Source organism: Peromyscus leucopus, chromosome 7, assembly GCF_004664715.2.
Source record: "Peromyscus leucopus breed LL Stock chromosome 7, UCI_PerLeu_2.1, whole genome shotgun sequence".
In the NCBI taxonomy this organism is placed as follows: Eukaryota; Metazoa; Chordata; class Mammalia; order Rodentia; family Cricetidae; genus Peromyscus; species Peromyscus leucopus.
This window is the reverse complement of record NC_051069.1, coordinates 77828933-77849448: the sequence shown is the minus strand read 5'-3', so window position 1 is coordinate 77849448 and position 20516 is coordinate 77828933. Positions and strand designations below refer to the sequence as shown.

The window sequence follows — 20516 nt, the reverse complement described above, 5'->3', positions numbered from 1 at the left end:
AGCAGAAAGTAATTTTAAGAAAATGATGCCCACATTCCCAAGAGGTAGGATGGGAGGTTTTTGGTCATTTGAGTTATGGATATTGTCATTGTTTATGATAGTTGGTTACAAGCTGTTGATTGTTAATGTTCAGGAAAAAAGCTGAACAAGGAGATTAGATTCAGAGTTTTTGTTTAAAAATAAAGATAAAGAAATAATAGGAAAAATGGATAGATCACTGAATCTACTCTAAAAAGAAAAAGGGGAAGATATAAAAATGACAAAAGGTAGATAGATCACTGAATCTACACTAAAAATAAAAATACTTTTAAAAAGGAGCTACTTGTTTTAAATAAGATAAATAATGAAAATTTTTTGTCTGAGTTTATCAAATGTTACTGGACTGGACCTTGTTATATATATAATGGAATTTTTTTGTCTGAATCTGTCAAATGTTAATGGACTAGACATCGTTAATGTAATCTTGACTGTGTATATTGTATATACTTATTGGATATAATTTTTCTTGTATTAGTTATAATCTTTTTTTAATTTTAGAAAAAAAGGGAAATGTGGTGGTATTGTGTTCTCTGAAATATTGTGCACCCTAATAAACTTATCTGGGGTCAGAGACAGAACAGCTACAATATTAAACATAGAGGATAGGCAGTGGTGGCACACGCCTTTAATCCCAGCACTTGGGAGGCAGAGCTAGGCAGAAATCCATGTGTTCAAGGATACAGCCAAGCATAGTGACTCATGCCTTTAATCCCAGGGAGTGATGGTAGAAGGCAGAAAGATATATAAGGCGTGAGGACCAGGACTAGAAGCATTTGGCCTGGTTAAACATTTGGCCTGGTTAAGCATTCAGGCTTTTGAGCAGCAGTTCAGCTGACACCCATTCTGGATGAGGACACAGAGGCTTCCAGTTTGAGGAAACAAAATCAGCTGAGAAGTTGGCCAGGTGAGGTTAGCTGTGGCTTGTTCTGTCTCTCTGATCTTCCAGTATTCACCCCAATACCTGGCTCAAGTTTGATTTTATTAATAAGAACTTTTAAGATTCATACTACAGGTCATGGCTTGCAGAGGTGTGTTATTTTGTGTAGTTGTCTCAGTATTTCCTTAGAATTTTTCCCATTCTCCTTAGCACCAATATCTGAAACTAATCAAGCCCTTCTATTACACTGTGTCTTATAGGGCTATAACACATACATGTTCTTCATGCTCCTTAAAACCCTGTAGAATACTGACAATACTCAGCACAGTATAACAAAACATAATATATAATGTGCTATACTTAAGGAAATAATGTGTACACAACATAGGCAAGAATTTTCTTAGATATGCTCATCTAGTAAAATTTCCCAAGTAAAATGGAGAAATTAGCATGGATCATAATCAATGACAAATTCTTAATTAACATATGAGGATTGTTGGAGGTTGAAATAGACTTGAGACATGTGCCTCAGGAAGTATCAATTGTTCCCTGCTTTAAAACAGGAAGTGGCAGTATTTTGTCACTTAATCATAAAGCTTCTTTTAATAGGAAAGATAGGTTGGCATCACACTACAGGCACCAGATTCCAAAAAGCCTGCCTATGTACCAGGGATGAATCCCAAAGAATCCAGTGCCTGTGGCGTGATGCCTTCCACAGCCTTGGTGCAGTGGGAAGGGGCTTGGACCTGCCTAGGCTCAGTTTGCCGCTATGCTGACTCCCCATGGGTGATCTTGATTTGGGGGATGTGGGGATATAGGGTGGCTTGGGAGGGCGGGCTGGGGAGTGGGAGGAGGGAGGAGGTGGGATCTGTGGGTGGCATGTAGATTAAGTAGAAAATTTCTTTTTTAATACTTTTATTTTATAATTAATTTAATTTCACATATCAGCCACAGATTCCCCTGTCCTCTCTCCCCCCACCCCCAGCCCTTCCCCCAACCCACCCCCCATTCTCGCCTTCTCCAAGGCAAGGTCTCCCCTGGGGACTCAGCCGAGGCAGGTCCAGTCCCCTCCTCTCTATACCAAGGCTGAGCAACTGAAGAATGGATAAATAAAATGTGGTACATATACACAATGGAGTACTACTCAGCAGAGAAAACAATGACATCATGAGGTTTTCAGACAAATGGATGAACTAGAAAAAATCACCCTAAGTGAGGTAACCCAGACTCAGAAAGACAAATCTGGTATGTACTCACTCATAAGTGGATACTAGATGTAAAGCAAAGGATAACCAGACTGCAACTCACAACTCCAGGGAGGCTACCTAGTAAACGGACCCTAAGAAAGATACAGGAATTGCCCAATGACAGAGAAATAGATGATGAGATCTACATGAGCAAACTGGGGGTGGGGGTGGGGTAATGGAGGGCAAGGGTCCAGGAAATGAGAGCTTAAGGCAGTGGGATGTCCCAGCTGGATCAGGAGCAGAGTGGGAGAACCGAGAGGGAGATAACATGATGAATGAAGACCCCAGGGGAATAAGAAGCAGCAGAGTGCTAGAGAGGTCCCCAGAAATCCACAAAGATACCTCCACTGTAGACTAATGGCAATGATCCAGAGAGTGCCTGAGCTGACCTGCTCTGATGATCGGATGGCCAAACACCCTAACTGTCGTGATAGAACTCTCATCCAGTGTCTGATGGAAGTGGATGCAGAGATCTATGTCTGAGCGCCAAGTGGAGTTCTGGGATTTCCAATTGGCAAGAGAGAGGAGGGATTGTATGAGCTAGAGATATTGAGACCATGATTGGAAAAAGCACAGGGACAAATAGCCAAACTAGGAAACACATGAACTGTGAACCAATGGCTGAGGAGCCCCAGGCCCTCTGGATAAGTGAGACAGTTGATTAGCTTGAACTCTTTGGGAGGCCCCCAGGCAGTAGAGCCAGGACCTGTCCTTGGTGCATGAGCTGGCTTTTTGGAGCCTCAGGCCTATGCTGAAACACTTTGCTCAGCCTTGGTGTAGAGAAAATTTCTTAATAAAGAAAAATGAAAAAAAAGTAAAAAAAAAAAAAAGAGAGAGATAAGTTGGGTCAGTGCATAATGACTTTTTCAGCTAAGCCTTCTGACCTAACTGCAGTTGAATCCCAGAACTTACATGGTGAAAGGAGAAAACCAGACCTCTAAATTCCACCTGCACACAGAGACACATCCATGGTTTCCTCTAACCAGAATAAATGCAGTGCATATTTTGAAAGATTTATTTAGTTTGATGCCATGAAAGATTCTTTCACATTGATTTAGATTTCCATTGTCTAGAAAACCAAAAGCTCTGTTCCTCATTTATCTTCAGTTCTTCTCTTTGCCATAATTTGTTTGCCAGCAATAGAATCTACAGTTCTGGAAATGAGCAAAAAGCAAACCATGCTTAACACTTTGGCTGGCTCTTAAGATTCCATTCCTCATACTGGATTGCCTTGACCAGCCTTGATACAAGGAGAAGTACTTAGTCCCGTGGCAACTTGGTGTGCCATGCTTTGTTGATATCCATAGGAGGCCTGCCCGTTTCTGAACAGAGACAGACGAGGAGTGGATTGGAAAAAAATTAGATCAAGTCACATATGCTAGCTACATGGACTTCTATACACATTAAGCAAGGATCCCTGGAATAAATAAAAGCAATATCATATGTTGACAAGTTACTTTCTGTCCTTTTAGTGGTACATAAAAATGCTGACATTGCATCTTCCTCAAGACAACAGAGAGCACCACCAGTGATGATGGTGGAGGTAAGACTTCCTTTCCTTTCTCTAATATAAAAAGTTGCTTTGTCTCCTTACCTTGTGGATATGAAATTTGATTAACAAAAGCTAGGTGCATCGTGGGTTAGCTCAGGGAGAAAAGGAAATGGAATTGTACCAGCTTGCTCCTGACTGAACTAAACAAATGTTTGCAGTGTCATTTATCACAGTTTGTGTGAGAGGATGGTTTCTCCTGAAGAAAAGGTTTCCTCTTTAGATGTGTGTATAGTTTTCACACAGAAGTTGACAGCAACTTCTGGTTCCTAAAATCTTGATGCAGTTTGATTATGTTCCACGGAAATAATTGTAGAAAAAGTGTCTCATTTTCAGTGTGGGGATGTTGAATGGTAAGACAGCATGAGGATAAGTGTAAATAATTGAGGCCCAGCTGTAGGAGGAATTATCTCACAGATGTGGTGTGGCTTGGGAACATTCAGTAGAGACCAAACAAATGGTGTTTCTTAATCTGGCCTTTGAACCAGCAAAAGTGGGAACTGTCACAAACTATAGAGTCCCAGTTCTTTTGTGACATTGTCACATAATACACTAGTACATAGGACTCTTGCTCATTTTGATTGGCATCATACCATGTTGACATGTGTTCCAAAGACCCATGTAAACAGAATTCAGCATGACCTGTGCCTCAAACTGTTTTCTTTCCTTTAAATTTCAGGTGGAGTCTAGAAAACGCAGTATGTATTATGAAATCCCTTTGTTAGGACATATTTACTGGATATCCCTATGTCTAATGCACCACTCTGATCTAAGCCACCTATAGGGAAGAGCTTGGATTTTGTTTTTTTGTTTTTTTAAAAGTAGTACTCAAAGTTAAAAAAACAAAACAAAACAAAACTGGAATTAGCTACCATCACTGGATTCAGATATGATCTCTTTTTATTGTTTGGGATGTTCTGTACCAGGCTATGTCTAAATCTGTTTTTCCCAAAGATAGATATCCTAATTACCCAGTCAAATCTCTTGATGACAAACTAATGAATTAACAAATTAGGATACACACTTTACCTACAGTATATGTGTTCAAAGCCCATTACATGTAGTACATTTATTTGTTTGTGTGCTACTCTACTGAAGAATAAACCAGGGCACAGAGGTAAGTGATGAGGCTCTCCATACAGATCAAGGGACATTTTGTAGCCCAAGGACTTGATAATGCCTAAGTTCCAGCTCCCTAGCATTTGCCTTCAGGAGGTCAAAACTGCAGAGATCAAGACCCTGTAGTGTAGTGACTACCACAGAGGGCAAAACCCTGGGGCATTGCTTTTCATCTACCTACAGACATTCACAATCATAAAAGGTTAGAAAGCCCATGTGCTTCTAGTCAGATCAGTGATTCTGAGAATGGGAGACAGACACTGCATGGGGAGATGCGGCAGGCATTTTTCACTTAGGCTATTGTTATATATGGCTCTTTCCATTACCTCTATTGTCACGTTGTCATAAATTTAGACTTTACCTACACAATCCATGTATTGCTTAATGGATTATAAACTGTATTCAGTGAACCTCCTGAAGCTCCATTCTCACTCTGATGACTGTACCTGGAAACAAGCAATCAGATCAAATGGACAAACACACAACAGTTGTTAGTTTCCTCTGTTTTTCTGTCATGAGGCTGACATGACTCCCTGTTATAATGCATTCCCAGTTCCTGCATTCTTAAGGGAAATTTGTCAGAAGCAATCTTTCGCCCCTCGGGATGTGGAAGGACCTCCAGTCCCCGAAGGACCTTCTGCAGAAACAACACCAATGCGAGTAGAAGGTACTGTGGGAATTCCATAATTCTGTCCAATTGTATATACTGGTTGCTAATTATTTTGCTTCATATCTAAGTCTATAGAGAAGCTTAAGACTATTTTCCTATGTAGGATAACACTAATATATCTACGTCTTCAATGTAAACACAACCACAGAATTTAAAATACATCTAAGGCTTAGTGTGCTGTGCTCTTCTGACTCCCCATGGGAGACCTTGATTTGGGGGATGTGGGGATGTGGGGTGGCTTGGGAGAGAGGACTAGGGGGGTGGGAGGAGGGAGGAGGGGGATCTGTGGGTGGTATGTGAAGTAAGTAGAAAATTTCTTAATAAAGAAAAATGAAAAAAAAATGAAAAAATGCACCTAATGTCACCTTGGGCTCTCATTCAATAGTATGAACCGGTGGAAAGCTGAGGCTCATCTTGTATTGGGTCAGGGTGGCTTCACCTGGTATAGACAGGAATGGGTGAACCACCCTCTTTAATGCTGTCTCTGTGGGTGATGCAGATGGAGTAGAGCTAATGTTTTTCAAAGGGACTTGGTAAAGGTCTAATGTTTCATGACTGAGGGTTAAATTCAAATTAGATAAGAATGTTCCTGGATTGATCCAATGAGCAAGTGTCCCAGGAGTGGTCATGATACACACTGTGCTTGGAGGGTCAGGAAGTGGAAAAGATATCAGTAAGCACAAGGAAAATTGGAGGGGAATGTCCTTTTCCTCTTTCAGTGGAGTGTCTGGGGAAAGTGTGTTTTGCCATTTGGACAGTATTTCCCTGGACATTACTCTTTTTTTCAAGGCTTGCTTTTTAAAATTTAATATGTCTTGGATATTTTCCTTTTTTTCTTGGTTTCTGATCTTGGTTTCCCCTTCTCCATCTCTTCCCAGATTCTCCCCACTTCACAACCCATTCAATGTCTTTATCTCTCACTTTAGAAAAGAAACAAATTAAAAATAGAAAACCAACATATAATCAGTGAAAAAGCACAACAAACAAACACACATACACATACACACACTCAAAAAGCAACATAAAACACAAAATCAGAAACCATAATATATTTGCAAAAGACAAGTAAGATTTTAAAAATGCCCAAACAAAGCAATATGAGACCCAAAATGTCTACAAAAACACCATCTCATTTGTTTGGTGTTGGCTCGCATTGGACCTACCTTTAAGTGTGGTTAATATACCTAATGTGACTCTATTGGAGAAAACCGATTTTTCCCTTGCAAGAGTTTGCCAATGAAGATAGCTTCTTGGTTAGGAATGGGAGCTCCTGTTCACTTTGCCCTCTCAACACTGAGGCCCTGTCTGGCTAGAACCTGTGCGTGCTGCCACAGTCTCTGTGAGTTTATATGTCCGTCAGTCCTGTTGTGTCTGGAAGACAGTATCTCCTTGATGTCATCCAACACTGGCTCCTTTCTACCTCCTCTTCCACATACCTCCCTAAAACCTGGAGTGAGGGGGTGTTAATGAAGACATTTAGAAATGAGTATCAGAATATCTTTTCAGCCTGTGACACTACCAGATTCCTAAGCTTTTGCTTGTGGTTACTAGCTCTTCATTTTAATTGTGTCTGCCTGAATTTTTTCTCAGGTGTGAGTAAAACAAACCAAAGAATAATTAGTTTCTTTAGTCCATGGAGTCTAAGGTTACAGCCGATAATTTCAGGGCAGCCACATACAGAGGCAGGAGCTTATGGTAAAGAAACAACACTTGTTGAAAACCTAGATGAATGGATGCTTGGGCTCAGCTCACTTTCTTCTTTTTATGTAGTACTTTCTGGATTAGTCAGGGTTGTGAAGTAAGTAGAAAATTTCTTAATAAAGAAAAATGAAAAAAAATGAAAAAATACACCTAATGTCACCTTGGGCTCTCATTCAATAGTATGAACCGGTGGAAAGCTGAGGCTCATCTTGTATTGGGTAAGGGTGGCTTCACCTGGTATAGACAGGAATGGGTGAACCACCCTCTTTAATGCTTTCTCTGTGGGTGATGCAGATGGAGTAGAGCTAATGGAGTAGAGTAGCATAATGAATAGATGAATCTCTCTATATAGAGAGGTACGATCTAGCAGCATATGTCCTGTCCTTCTGGTTCTTATAGTCTTTCCACTCCTCTACCAAAATGTTCCTTAAGTCTTAGGTGAAGGGGTATCTTATGCATCTACAATTTGGGATCCCACAATATGTCTTCTGACCTCCACATGCAAACTGAGCCATACCAGTGGTCCCTCCAAAGAGAATACATGTGAAGATATCTATTTAATCTTCAATCAGATAGATTATTTTATGTTGCTTTAGGTTTCCACTGTCTGGAAATACAACAATTCTGTTACTCATATATCTCCAGGACTCTCTCTGTTTTAATTTCCCTTCAAGGGAAGACAGTTCAGCAGCTACCCAACCATCCTGTTCGTTAGGTCTAGTCACTTGTACTGAGTCTGTGCACTTTTAGCCACATCAAGTAAGAATGCTGCATAAATAGTAAGCAGTATCATGAGCTAACAGTTACTTTCTGTCTCCTTAGCATTACCTGAAAAGACACCAGTGAAGGTAGAGAAGGTAAGGGAGCCTTTCTTTTCTCTAAGATAGAAAGGTTACTTTAGTGATCTTATGTTTGAGTGAATATCCCATTGAACAACAAAACTAAGTAGGGCATCATGGGTATAAGAGAGTTAGTTTAGGAAGAGGACAAAGGAATTGTACCATCCTGATACAGACTGAATCAAATATTCCAGCATCAAGTATCACAGTCTGTGTGAGGGGGTCTTTTCTTCTGGAGAAAAAGGGCTCCTCTTTAGAAAAATGAGTGTAATATTGATTTAGAAGTTAATAGGCATGCCATCTATTAAGATGTGTATTTTTCCTTAAGACTCCTCTCCTATTTGTTTCTCCAACCTGTCATCTAGATGGAGTTTGGGTTGTTCCCCAAAAGTCTATATGGTGGAAAGCTTCATGCATGCAGGGTATGATACATTTAAAACATGTGCACTCATGCAAATAATTGGAGGACCCCCCCCAATAGAAGAAAATAATCTCCCAAAGCAGGTTGTTAAGTTGGTCTGCCATGTTGTGATATAGCATAGGGAGCCCTCAGTGAAGGCCAAACAGAAGAGATGCTCGGCCCTCACTTTGAATCAGCATAGATGTGTGATGTATTAGTTTTTGTCACAAATATGTAGCCCTGGTTTTCTGTGACATCATCATATAATGTATCAATACAGTCTTTTTTATGTCTTTTTCCTATCCTACTTTACACTATGCTGTGTCATAGCGTGAACTAAAGAGCTATGCAAATAGACTCTGTATGACCTGAACCTCAAAGTGTTTTTTTTTCCTTTCAATTACAGGTGAAGAGTAGAAAATTCAATTGCAGTATGTATTATGGCATCACTCAAGACACATTTTAGAATTATTTAAATGCTGGCTGTCTTTTCTCTGGTACACCAATGTGATATGAGACTCCAACTGGGAGTGTAAGGGGGCAGGAAAAGGCAATGCCCCGAGTAACCAGACCTACCCATGTGTCTACAGTCAATGCATTCAGTTATTTTGGAATTTTGTGCACCAGGCAGGGTCTAAATAGATTTTTTTCCCAATACAGACTTGTTTCTTTGTGCAGCTCTCTGGAGAATCATAGCCCAAGGTGAAGAGATAGGTCATTCGTCTTTCCAGTGATAGAGCTCAGGAAGCACTTTTTACTTGTCAAGGGCTCAGGAATCCCTATGTGATAGGTTCAGCTTCTCAGCATCTGTCTGTAATAACCCAGCCCTAGGGAGATTCCAGACAATTATGAGCACCACAGTGGGCAGAAGGCCAGGGCAGTGCTCTTTACCTGCCTGCAGACACTCATAAGTATGATAGATGGAAAGTCCATATGTTTGGTCAGATCAGAGAGTTTGACTGTAGGAGACACTACACTGAAAAATAGATCGGATGTGTGAGATAACTGGATTTATGGTAGAGATGACTCATTCCAGTAAGAACTGGTGTAAATGCTTAACAGATTAGACATTAACAACATTAACATGAGCCTAAAGAGCCACACAATTTATGGGCAATGTCCACTAAGACCTCCAGTCATAATTCTTGAGCTGCACTGGATCATTCTTTTGGCTATATATACATCTTTAAAGGTGAGCTTGAGTTGTGTTCCAATATTACTTCTATCACTGGCGGTCATTCTCCCTTCTGCTTGCTATGTCTGAGCACTCAGTGGAATGATATAAGCAGCAATGAGTTACACAGGCAGAGCATGGCTGGGTATCATCATTTTGAAGATGCTGGCTGTGTTACAGTAACCTCACAGTCAGGATTTGACAGAGAAGGTCAATGGGAAGGAATGTAAAGACCAGTTGGTTTAGTGTGTTCCTAGCATGTACAAAGCCCTGGATTTGATCCCAATGACTGTATAATATGTTCCCATGGTGGAACACTTCTGTAAACCCAATTCTTTGGGGCTGGAGTGAGAAGAATCATAAATTCAAACTTATCCTTTTATACATAGGGATTTTCAGTCTAATCTTTCATTATAGGTATTTCTGGTAGTTTAAAAATGTTTAGGGAGTCAGTGTGACTCAATTGCCCCTATAGAGCCTGTGGATGGAATAGTATGTAGAAACTGGACTTTGATGAGTCAGAGTAGAGCAGTTGTGGTGCACATTTAGTGCTAATATAGATTCTACCCTTCTAGCTACACTTTATCTGGGTGATCCATATAGTGACTGAAGATATTTGTCATCTAGAAAGCCATGTGGATACATATTACCCAAATGCCAGACTGCTTTTCTTGCTTTGTCATGTTGAAGATGTCAAGGTTGGGCCAATTGAAGGGAAGTTTCATTTTTGTCAAACCGCCATGTAATAACATGGTTTAGAATGAACTGGACTCTGCGTCTAAGGTATATGCTTGAATCTATAATCTCTCAGTGTGGTTCCCTGGGAATTAAAATTAGTCACTGAGAGGGACATGACAGGTTGAAAATACAGGAGAAGGGTCACATATTTGTACTAAGCCAGTGCCTGTACTCTAATTTTGAGTTAAAGATCGGAAGGTAAAGGGTATCTCTCTCAGGCTGCTTGTGTCAGGTGTTTAGTCACAGTGACAGGAATATAACTACGGTGGTACCTAAAGGTGAAAAGTAGGGAATGCACGCAGTTCTTTACTTCTCAACTCAGCTAAGGCAATACCATATGTTCTCTGTGAGCTATAAGTACCTTGTGTAAATAAAGAATGAGCAACAACAGCCATGCTCCCCATGCTGGACCAATGGATCACTCTGAATTCAGTCACTAGCATCTAGCTGAATTCCTCTGGTATTTAACAAACATCATTGTGGTATTTCTGCTGTGCCTTTCCTTATGATTTACCATTTGTAGTTCTCTTTTAGACTAGAAAGTATCATGAGAAATCCTTCTGAAACTTCCAGTGTTTGGAGAAAAGCATGGAAGAAAGAGGAATTGTGTGAACAACAGTGGTATTCATGTGATTTTCAGAAGGAAGGGCTCCCATCTGACATCAAACCCATATAACACATTCAGTCCTGATGCTTTTTATGTATTGTATCAGCCATGTAAATGCAGACATTACCTATTGTGTCTGTATTGCTTAACAACAAAATGTGGTGATCTTCCTGAAGCAACACTCTGACTCTGATGACTAGCTGGAAACAGGGAATTAGATCAAATTTACAAACACAGCCATGATTAGTTTTCTGTTTTTCTGCCATAAACTAATATAACTCTCCATGTTGTGATTACATTCCCAGTCTTTTCAATATTTAGAAGATTTTATAAGAAGAAAACTGTCACCTCTCAAGATGTAGATGAACCTCCAGCTGCTCCAGCTGCTCCAGCTGCTTCAGCTGTCACTAGTACTTCTAAAGAAATGTCACAAACACAAAGGGAAGGTAGTGTACATATTGATATATTGAGGCTTTGTTTCTGTTCTATGTATTAGTCAATTATCCTTTGTACTATCTGTAAGACTGAAAAGACTTATCAGAACTTTTAATATGTGAAAAATGTTAATGTATATATCTCATCAGTAGATATACAACCATAGATTTTTTTGGGGGGGTTGTTTTTGGTTTTTGGTTTTTGGTTTTTTGAGACAGGGTTTCTCTGTGTAGCTTTGTGCCTTTCCTGGAACCCACTCTGTACCCCAGGTTGAGCTCGAACTCACAGAGATCTGCCTGGCTCTGCCTCCTGAGTGCTGGGATTAAAGGCCTGGGCCATGACCACCAGGACAACTATAGAAATTAAAGGTATATTTAAAAGTCACTTTGGCTCTTGCTGAATAACATGAACTAGAGGAAAGCTGGGGCACATGTTGATGTAGTTTCACCTGATGTGGGCAGGAATGGGTGAGCCTCCCTATCTGCTACTTATTCCCACATGTGGGTAACAGAAATGGATTAGATCTGAAGGGTCCAAAAATACAGGTGAAATATGATTTCTATAGCAGCCTTCTTGATCAGGTTCAATGGGAAGGATCCCAGCAGTGACAGTGTCACATCCTGTGCTTGGGAGTGCAAGAGAGCAGGAAAGAGATCTGTAAGTACAAGAAAAATGGAAGGTTCCTGTGCTTTTCCTCTTTCAGAAGCATAAGGATACACAACAGCTCTCCATGGAAATGCTGACTAAATTAATTTTCTATTCTCTTTAACAAAATACTTTGAGAAAAATAAACTAGAGCTGAAAGGTTTATTTTGCAATTAGCTTGAGAATTCATTTCATGATTGCAGAACATCTATATAGAGAGAAGCCTGAAGTAACCAGAACCAGAAAGCAGTGAGAAATCAATGGTATTACACAACTCACTTTCTTCTATTTTTACTGTCCAAGATCCCAGTCAAGGAAATAATGTCTCCCTACAGTTGGTGGATCATCCCACCTCTGCTTTCCCAGTTACCATAAAGTCCCACAGGTGTGCTCTGTGGTTCTGGATCTCATCAAATTAATAATTGAGATGAATCATCACAGTAGCCATGAAGTACTTTGTTAATGGTTGTGTCTTAACCTATGGTAGAGCCCATCTCTCTGCTTAGGACAATTCTCTCATGTGTGCTCATACATATGAACTTGGATATGAAAGTCTCATAGTGTTGGCTCAATGCTGCAAGAGAACCAGATTATCTTCCTCTAGTCCTTTATAGCTTGTATTACCATCTCATGGTCTGTTCTTCAATGTTTAGACCTGTTTTAAAGGACATCCAGAGAATGGCATGGCTAAACTGACAGAAAGGCTTTTTAGTCTGGCTTCCATCCTTGGAAGTAAGTGTCAAACATATGAGTTTCGCTCATTAGAATTCTCTTCTTCCCCTGGACTGGTTGATGTGCAAGATGACTGAGTTAATGGAGATCTGAGAGCTGGCATCTGTCTTGCAACAACTGACCTAGTGGATGAGGAAGAAGCTTGACCTTGGCCTAGCTTTGACGCCTTTTAATGCATTCTGGGTTCAATCTACAAGGTCAGAGGGCTTGGGAGTTCCCATAAACTTCTACCTGTATACTAGGGCTTAGAAATATGATCTCAGCCCTTCTGTGACCTATCTGGACCTTGTCTGTATCTGTCCTATGTGCTTTAGTATACTTGTATATTTTATCGTGGTGTAAGAAGTCCATTTCCTCCAAGTGTCTTCAGTAGGTGCAAGGCCTTAGCTCATCACAAGAATGTCTGCTCCTGCATTCTCACTGTCCTGCTAGCTTTGGACCACTTTTTACAGGCCATGTATTATAAGTTGAATGTACTTACTGTACCAAAAAAAATGTAGGAAGTGTGTAAATAATCTCCACGATGCTCATTTTATTGTGATTTCATTTTCTGGAATGTTTGCCCCAGAATATGCCTATCACCACAGGAAACCACCAGAAAAACATGGTCAACCAATGCTTTTAGCAGATGACTTAGAAAAGGGCTTCTCTACTCCAAAGATAAAAATTACATAGCTCTACTAGTCCACTTTAAAAATCATATCTACTCTAGAGAAAAGTTGTGCTGCTCCAACACAATAGCATTAAAGGTTTTCCTTTCCCCAGTATGTGACTCTCCCTTTGTAGTTCATGTACTGAACTAGGGAATGGAGCATGGTGCCACTAGAAGTTAAAATGCTGCATGGTTCATTGAATTAGCTCCTAGAGTGCTATGAGCTGTGCTTCATTTCTGGCATTCTGAGGTGCCCAGATGTGCTGCAGAATGGAGACATTATCATGGTCTTTATTTTCTCATGTTCACTGATGTCACTCCATAAACCATATTCTTTTGGGTATCCTGGAGAGTGTGTACTAGATGGCATTTAGCATAAATTAAAACTCACATTATTTTTTGATTTTAGAAGACTGTCTGGTTTTCAAGTGATTGATAGGAGAAATGGGAAGCTTGTACCACTGGAAAACTATCTTATTGTCTTCTGTTGCTATCAGCACTCTGCAAGTGTTCCATTTATTCCCAGCTTCTCATTGACTGGGTGCTTTCAATGAGGATGCTCTAGCAGCCATTTGGTCTAGCCTTCAGAGCATAGCCATACATATAATTCTGTTGTGTAAGCTAAGCTGTGTTCTCTCAGGAAGACATGGGCCACAGCACCAGTGATTAACAGTCACTCTGTCTTCCTAGGTTCTACAAATGTCCCTGATATTAAACAGATTTTTTGTCGAGAGGAAGAGTTCGACCATCATGATGAGGTAAAGTGATCTTTCTGTGATTAACATAGAAATGTTGCTGTCTGAATTTCCTATTTCATTGAGTTTTGCTATTAAAATATGATAGTGTGTGTTATATATACTGGGCTGTGTTTTCTTTAGTAGTAGAACTGTCCCTTGCCAATGGACATCTTAAGAGAAAGAGCATTTGTGAATGGCACAGACAGGGTACAGAACAGATGCTCTACCTGTTCCTCTGGAAAAAATTCTTCTTCCTTGGATTAATTATTTTGTGATTGGGGACTGAAGGAGTGTTAGAGATACATCATTCAAGAAAAAAATTATAGGTTTGTCACAGATATATCTTATCTTTGTTTTACCAGCTATTAATGTTGGCAGTGACTGCCATGCATTTTCAATACTGACAAAGAAAAATAAAGGCATGTGCCTACATGTCCCATGATGACACCCTCAAAATGTCTTTGTTTCTGTAATTTCAGGGAGCCTGGGAAGAATATCAAAGTTGTAAGTATTGTTTAACTCCTTGATGAGGAAAAATGTAAATGATAAGATATACATGTTAAAAAATGTTAAAAAAGTAAATGTCCCTTACTGTATTCTCTTTGAAAGGCCACCCAACTTGCTCTTTCTGGAAGGAGCAAAACAGTCAACATGATTTTTTAAAGATGTTCTAGATACCCTTTTACAGTCAAGTTTCTGCATAGATTTCCATGAGGCTGCGTGTACAAAGAATGTTAGGGTTTCATGTGCTTCAATGTCTTGTGATTCTGAGTGTATGTGATTGTGCACAGGGTGATGGTTTATAGAGGACATAGTTCACACTCCCACACACACTTTGAATGAACTTTATACTTTATTAGCTTTGCTGGTTTCATGACATTTGTTCCTGGGAATTGTTATGACCCCTGATTCAGAACAAAAATGAAGATTTCCTGACTCAAAGTCAAAAGCAGAAAGTTAAAACATAAATCTATCTAGGTAATCCATTGCTCTTGCTTCCATGGTTGAGCCTTAAATTCATTTAAGAAAATTTGAGAGCATTGTCAGCAGGGATGGTAGTTTACCATGTGGTTCAGAGATGCTGCCCTTTCATGGCATACTGCCTCTATTTCCTGTTAACTGCATATTAAATTAGGCCACATCCACAGATGCTTGAAGTCACTCGTGAAAGTTCAAACACTCCCTGCTGTGTCTGGTCATTTCCCAGAGTCCTTTAGAGTTAAAAACAGTCATGAAGGACAAGGTGGCTTACTTCTGTAGATTCTGGACTCATATCTTAGAAGCTGACCCAAAACAAAAAAAAATGATGAAAATATTATAGTACACTTTCTAATAGCACTGTGAGCAATAAGATTTTCCAACCTAGTTTGTCAGTAACCAAAGAAAGATTCAGTTGAGCAGCCTGTGCAGTTCTGAGAAACATCTGTTGGTGACACATAACAAGTGTTAACAATTACACATATTGTGCTTTGAAACTTTTTTATTTTTTGAAATTATGTCATTTTCCTCTTTTCTCCCTCATGCCCGGTCCCCTTTCTTCCTCAAATTCACGCCCTCTTGCCTCCTTTCCTCCAACTGTAGAATTTAGTTTTGTGTGTGTGTGTGTGTGTGTGTGTGTGTGTGCGTGCGTGTATGTATTCCTAAATATATATCTATATATCTATACCTATAGATATAGATATACAATCTGCTCTTTACATATATATTTTTTTTTATTTTTTTTCGAGACAGGGTTTCTCTGTATAGCTTTGGCACCTTTCCTGGAACCCAGTCTGTAGCCCAGGCTGGACTTGAACTCACAGAGATCTGCCCACCTCTGCCTCCCAAGTGCTGGGATTAAAGGCATGCTCCACCACTGACCAGCTTCTTTGCATATAATGTTATCTGTACTATGAGATTTCAGAGCTGACCATCTCTTCTTGAAAATCCAATTGGGCTGTTCCCTGGGGAAGAGGATTTTCTCCCACTCTCCACAGTTTTTGGTTGCAGGAATAGTGTTCTAGATGGATGGTCAGGCAGGGCACCCCACAGTTACTTGTTCTCTGCATTTTTATTGGTTGTGGTTTTCTGTTATGATCTCATTCTCTTACAAAGAGAAATTGTTTTATTGGATGGTAAAAGCAACACTGACCTGTGAGTGTAAGGATAAATATTTAGAATACAGTTAGGAATTATGCTGCTTTAATATATATATATATATATATATATATATATATATATATATATATATATATAATTATATATATATATATATATAATTATTTTGAGACAGAGAAACATTTATCCCAGGCTAGCCTCTATCTCATTATAAAGTTGAAGCTGACCTTGAACCCTGATCCCCCTTCCCCTGCCACTTGAATGCTGTGATTACAAGTATATACCACAAAGTGTGAATCAGCTGGATTTATTTTATATTGTTTAAAGTGGCTTTAATTGAGGAATCAGGATCCTAGGTCTTATTTTGTTCTGCTTTTTTTTCTTTTCTGGAACATCCTTCTACACTTGAGGATGGCCCAACATCAGCCCAAGCTATCTCTATACACATGTGTGCACATTGAGAATATTTCCTGAGTGTTTTATAATCATTAGTTGCCAACATCCTCACAGTTACTCTGTTTTCTCCTAGATTTCCCAGGTGGTATACATGTTCCAGAATCTAAGCATACAGTAAGAGCACCTTTGTGTGTCTATTACAAAAATATTTGGGATCCATGTGTGTTACTCTTTGAAAGATAGTTTCCTTTGTGGAGTTCAGGTGGTTTTCCTGCCACTGGGTCTCCAGCTCTCTGGTGTCATTAACATCACCACATCTATTAAAATTGAATCATAGAAGCAGTTCCCTCAGAAATTACTTTCTCTGTTCTATTAAAGATTTTCGTGCAGTGTTAATGGACTTGGGAAGTACAGTGCAGGAAAGGCTCTTTCCGTCTCTACTGGTGTCATATGCAGCACCAGTAGAGCTATATTCCCGTTTTCCCTAAGTCATGAAGAGAAAACCAGACCATTGTGAAATATATAGTATAGAACAATCTTAACAATGCTTTCTGTTTTATAATTGCAGGTGGCTTCCAACATGCTAGGAAGTTGTAAGTATCTGAAATCCCTCTCTTGTTCAGAAAATCTCTTAGTGTTTCCTTTCTAAGAAGCCTGAATCAGGATTCTTGTAGGGAAGGAAGGTTGAAAGTAAAATAAGAGGAAATGATTCTGCTGTAGACGCTCCATGGAAAATCCCAAGAAGAATTGGGGTTAATTTTGTGAGCGCTCTTGTGGATTCACCTGGTACACTTTGTCCTGATGTTCTTGTAGATGTAGCCCAGGTGGGAGACACAGATGTTGAAGAACAGCAGAACATCGATAGTAAAGAGAGCTTTCCTGGTAAGTAACAGCAAGCCCTACTGGAATCAATAGGAGAGGATCCAGGAAACAGTCAGGTTGTACCTTCTGCTTGGCAGGCTGAAGCAGTGGGGAATGTATCAGTGCAGTGCAGATTTGCATGGAGATTTGTGTACTACTTCTTTCAGGCATAATTGTACAGAGGGGTAGAAACAATGACACCAAACCCCACAGTCAGTTAAAGATGATTTGGGGCAGTTGGAGGGATGACTCTTTGATTAAGAGCACTGACTGCTCTACCAAAGGACCGGATTTGAGTCCGAGCACCCATATAGCTGCTTACAACTATCTGTATCTCAGTTCCAGGGTATCTGATGCCCTCTTCTGGTCTTGCCTGGCCTGCATGCAAGTGATATACAGGCATTCAAATGCAGGCAATACAGATGAAATAAACTTAAAAATAAAAAATACTATCTTTACCAGAACATCCATCCTTCCTGCCTCTGTTACTTCCAAAGCTCCTAGCCTTCGGTTGTAATTAGTAGCTTTCTTTGGAAATTGTGTGTATTCTGATGTAGTCTGGGGAAAAAGTGTACACCACGTAGTGCTCACCTTTGGTGAGTTGTGACAAAAGGAACTATCAATGGATCACAACTCTCTATAGTCAATGACATGAACCTGAGTACAAAGGTTTTGTAGTGTGGGCCCAATAATGCAGAAGAAGCTAAACCTCTTTTGGCTGGTCCTGCAGGACTTGTAACAGTACCTCAATGTTTCTGTTCAGTTTTTTTCTAAAATCTTGAAGTACCAGCTTCTATTCATTTTTTCATTTGTTTATTTATTATGTATACAGTGTTCTACCTGCATATACACCTGTGTGCCAGAAGAGTCCTCCAGATCTCATCATAGATGGTTGTGAGCCACCATGTGGTTGCTGGGAATTGAACTCAGAATCTCTGGAAGCCAGTGCTCTTGACCTCTGAGCTATCTCTCCAGCCCCCATTCAGTCTTTATATGAAGGGCACTCTATGGGTGGGTGGCAGAGTGAGTAGTCTGGCCTCATTGAAGCACCTTTCATAATCTAAGATGTCAAGGAACCAGTGGAAAGCTGAGGCTGATCTGGTGTGAACTGATATGGTTGTATCTTCTGTAGGCAGAATGAGCCACTCTGTTTGCTTTCTTCCAGATGCTTTTGAAGTACAGCTCTGGGAGTTGAGAAAGGTATCAAGTACTGTAGCTCCAGGTAGGTAACAACATTGCATTCTGTGTCTACTCTGTCATGTGGACAAGGTATCTGTGGGGACAGGGAAAAAAGGAAGGCTGTATGTGAGCTCATTTCCACCCTCTGCTCCTCACACTAGACTGACATTTAGGGTGAATGAGTCAAAGAACACATTGACACCTATCTTGGAGCTTCTGACCTAGTACTTGAGCGTGGATCTGGGACTCTCTGGTCAAGATAAGGCCTCATTTTCAGATATTCCTAGTTCATAATTGGTGCACAAGATCCCAGGATTTAAAGTGTATGGCCACTTGTATTTTATCTTTTGAGTCCTCTCTGGCTTATCCTCTTTATGTCTGAATGTCAATTTCCTGCCCTGTCTCATCAGATCACCTTGCCATGTCTGCCTGTGTATTCTGTCCTCTGAGCTGTCTGGAACTTTTATGTGCTTCATACTTAGTATAGTTCTCACCTATCTTCACTGGTCTAGAGTTTGAATCAAAGGAGAGTATATTCCCCAAATGTCTTTTATGAAACCCCTGCAATAGGGTGAGGGTTTCTCTTCACTGCAAAGTATGCCTGCCTTCTCTGTATTCTACTTCTGATGCATTGATTCTGCCTTGTGTAAACTCAGGGACTCCTCTTTCTAATCAATATGTCCACATCCTTGAAGGAGCCTGTAGATGTAACAAACCATTTTATTAAATAAGAAACACAGAACCAATGCAAAGAAGAAAGCCAAGAAGTCAGAGCTAAGAGCTAAAACCTTACCCTTCCTCCTGTGGTGGTCCTACCTCTCCGAACCAGAACCACTTCCTGTGTGTCTGTCTTTTTATAGTGTTTCTGTTCTGCCTTCTCATTAATTGTAAACCCAACCACATGACCGCCTTGTCACGGCTTGTCTGTATAGACCTCCAGGTTTTCTATGATTGGTATTGAGATTAAAGGCATGTATATCCAATACTGGCTATATCCCTGAACACACAGAGACTTACCTAGCTCTGCCTACCAAGTGCTGGGATTACAAATGTACACCACCACTGCCCTGCTTTTCTATGGCTTGCTAATAGCTCTAATCCCCAGGCAAATTTATTTATTAACATACAAATAACATTTGACTATAAATAAAATATCACTTCACTGCCCACATTATTTGACCACTCTTCTGTCCCTTACCCAGAGCCTTCTCCACCCTCTTCCCTATTTCCTGAGTGGAATGGGAACTCTGCACTTTGTTCCTAGTTATCCATGAAAGTGTATCCCTGCTGCCTTGTTCTTGATTGTGCATACTGGGTTGCATTGCCCATCTGATGGGACCTAACCATCCAACATGGGTCCCAGGATTCATTCCTGTTTTGTGCCTAAGTATACCCGGTTTTCTTCCCTTCCCTTGAAATGTAGCCTCACCTGAGTCCTTTATAAAGTTTATGGGACAGCCAAAAATCCCAATGGGAAGTGTATACAATGGGACATTTCTTAGGGACATGCCCAGCAAGACACAATTGGGTCTTAACAGGTTATCTAGTCACACCTTTCCTTATGGAAAAGAGGTGAAGGGTTGTTTTTGCCTAGGTGAGGAAAGCAGGGAGCTGAAGAGAATGGGAACAGGGATGCTAAGCACAACACAGTTAGCAAGCAAAGCTTTGTTTCTGATGTGAAAGGAGACCCAAGGGGAACATCCAAAAATTACAAACAACAAAACAACAGCCAATAGAAAATTCTCCCAAACAATGTTGATAGCATGGAAGGTGGCATGTGTGGGAGCAGTCACTCATCCAGGATGGTCAACTTGGTCCCTGC

The 20516-nt window shown here is 40.2% G+C and overlaps 1 protein-coding gene across 2 annotated transcripts in view; it reads left to right on the top strand.

Moving 5' to 3' along the window:
* LOC114690936 overlaps positions 1–20516 on the top strand; it is a 97346-nt gene that overhangs the window by 71039 nt on the left and 5791 nt on the right. For both annotated transcript variants that reach the window (XM_037207829.1, XM_037207831.1), the window contains 12 exons: positions 3636–3706; positions 4392–4410; positions 5385–5498; positions 8025–8059; positions 8848–8872; positions 11266–11406; positions 14115–14182; positions 14641–14665; positions 16788–16828; positions 17223–17247; positions 17468–17536; positions 18681–18737. In XM_037207829.1, the coding sequence (XP_037063724.1) occupies positions 3636–3706; positions 4392–4410; positions 5385–5498; positions 8025–8059; positions 8848–8872; positions 11266–11406; positions 14115–14182; positions 14641–14665; positions 16788–16828; positions 17223–17247; positions 17468–17536; positions 18681–18737 (690 nt within the window). The remainder of the gene's footprint in view (positions 1–3635; positions 3707–4391; positions 4411–5384; positions 5499–8024; positions 8060–8847; positions 8873–11265; positions 11407–14114; positions 14183–14640; positions 14666–16787; positions 16829–17222; positions 17248–17467; positions 17537–18680; positions 18738–20516) is intronic.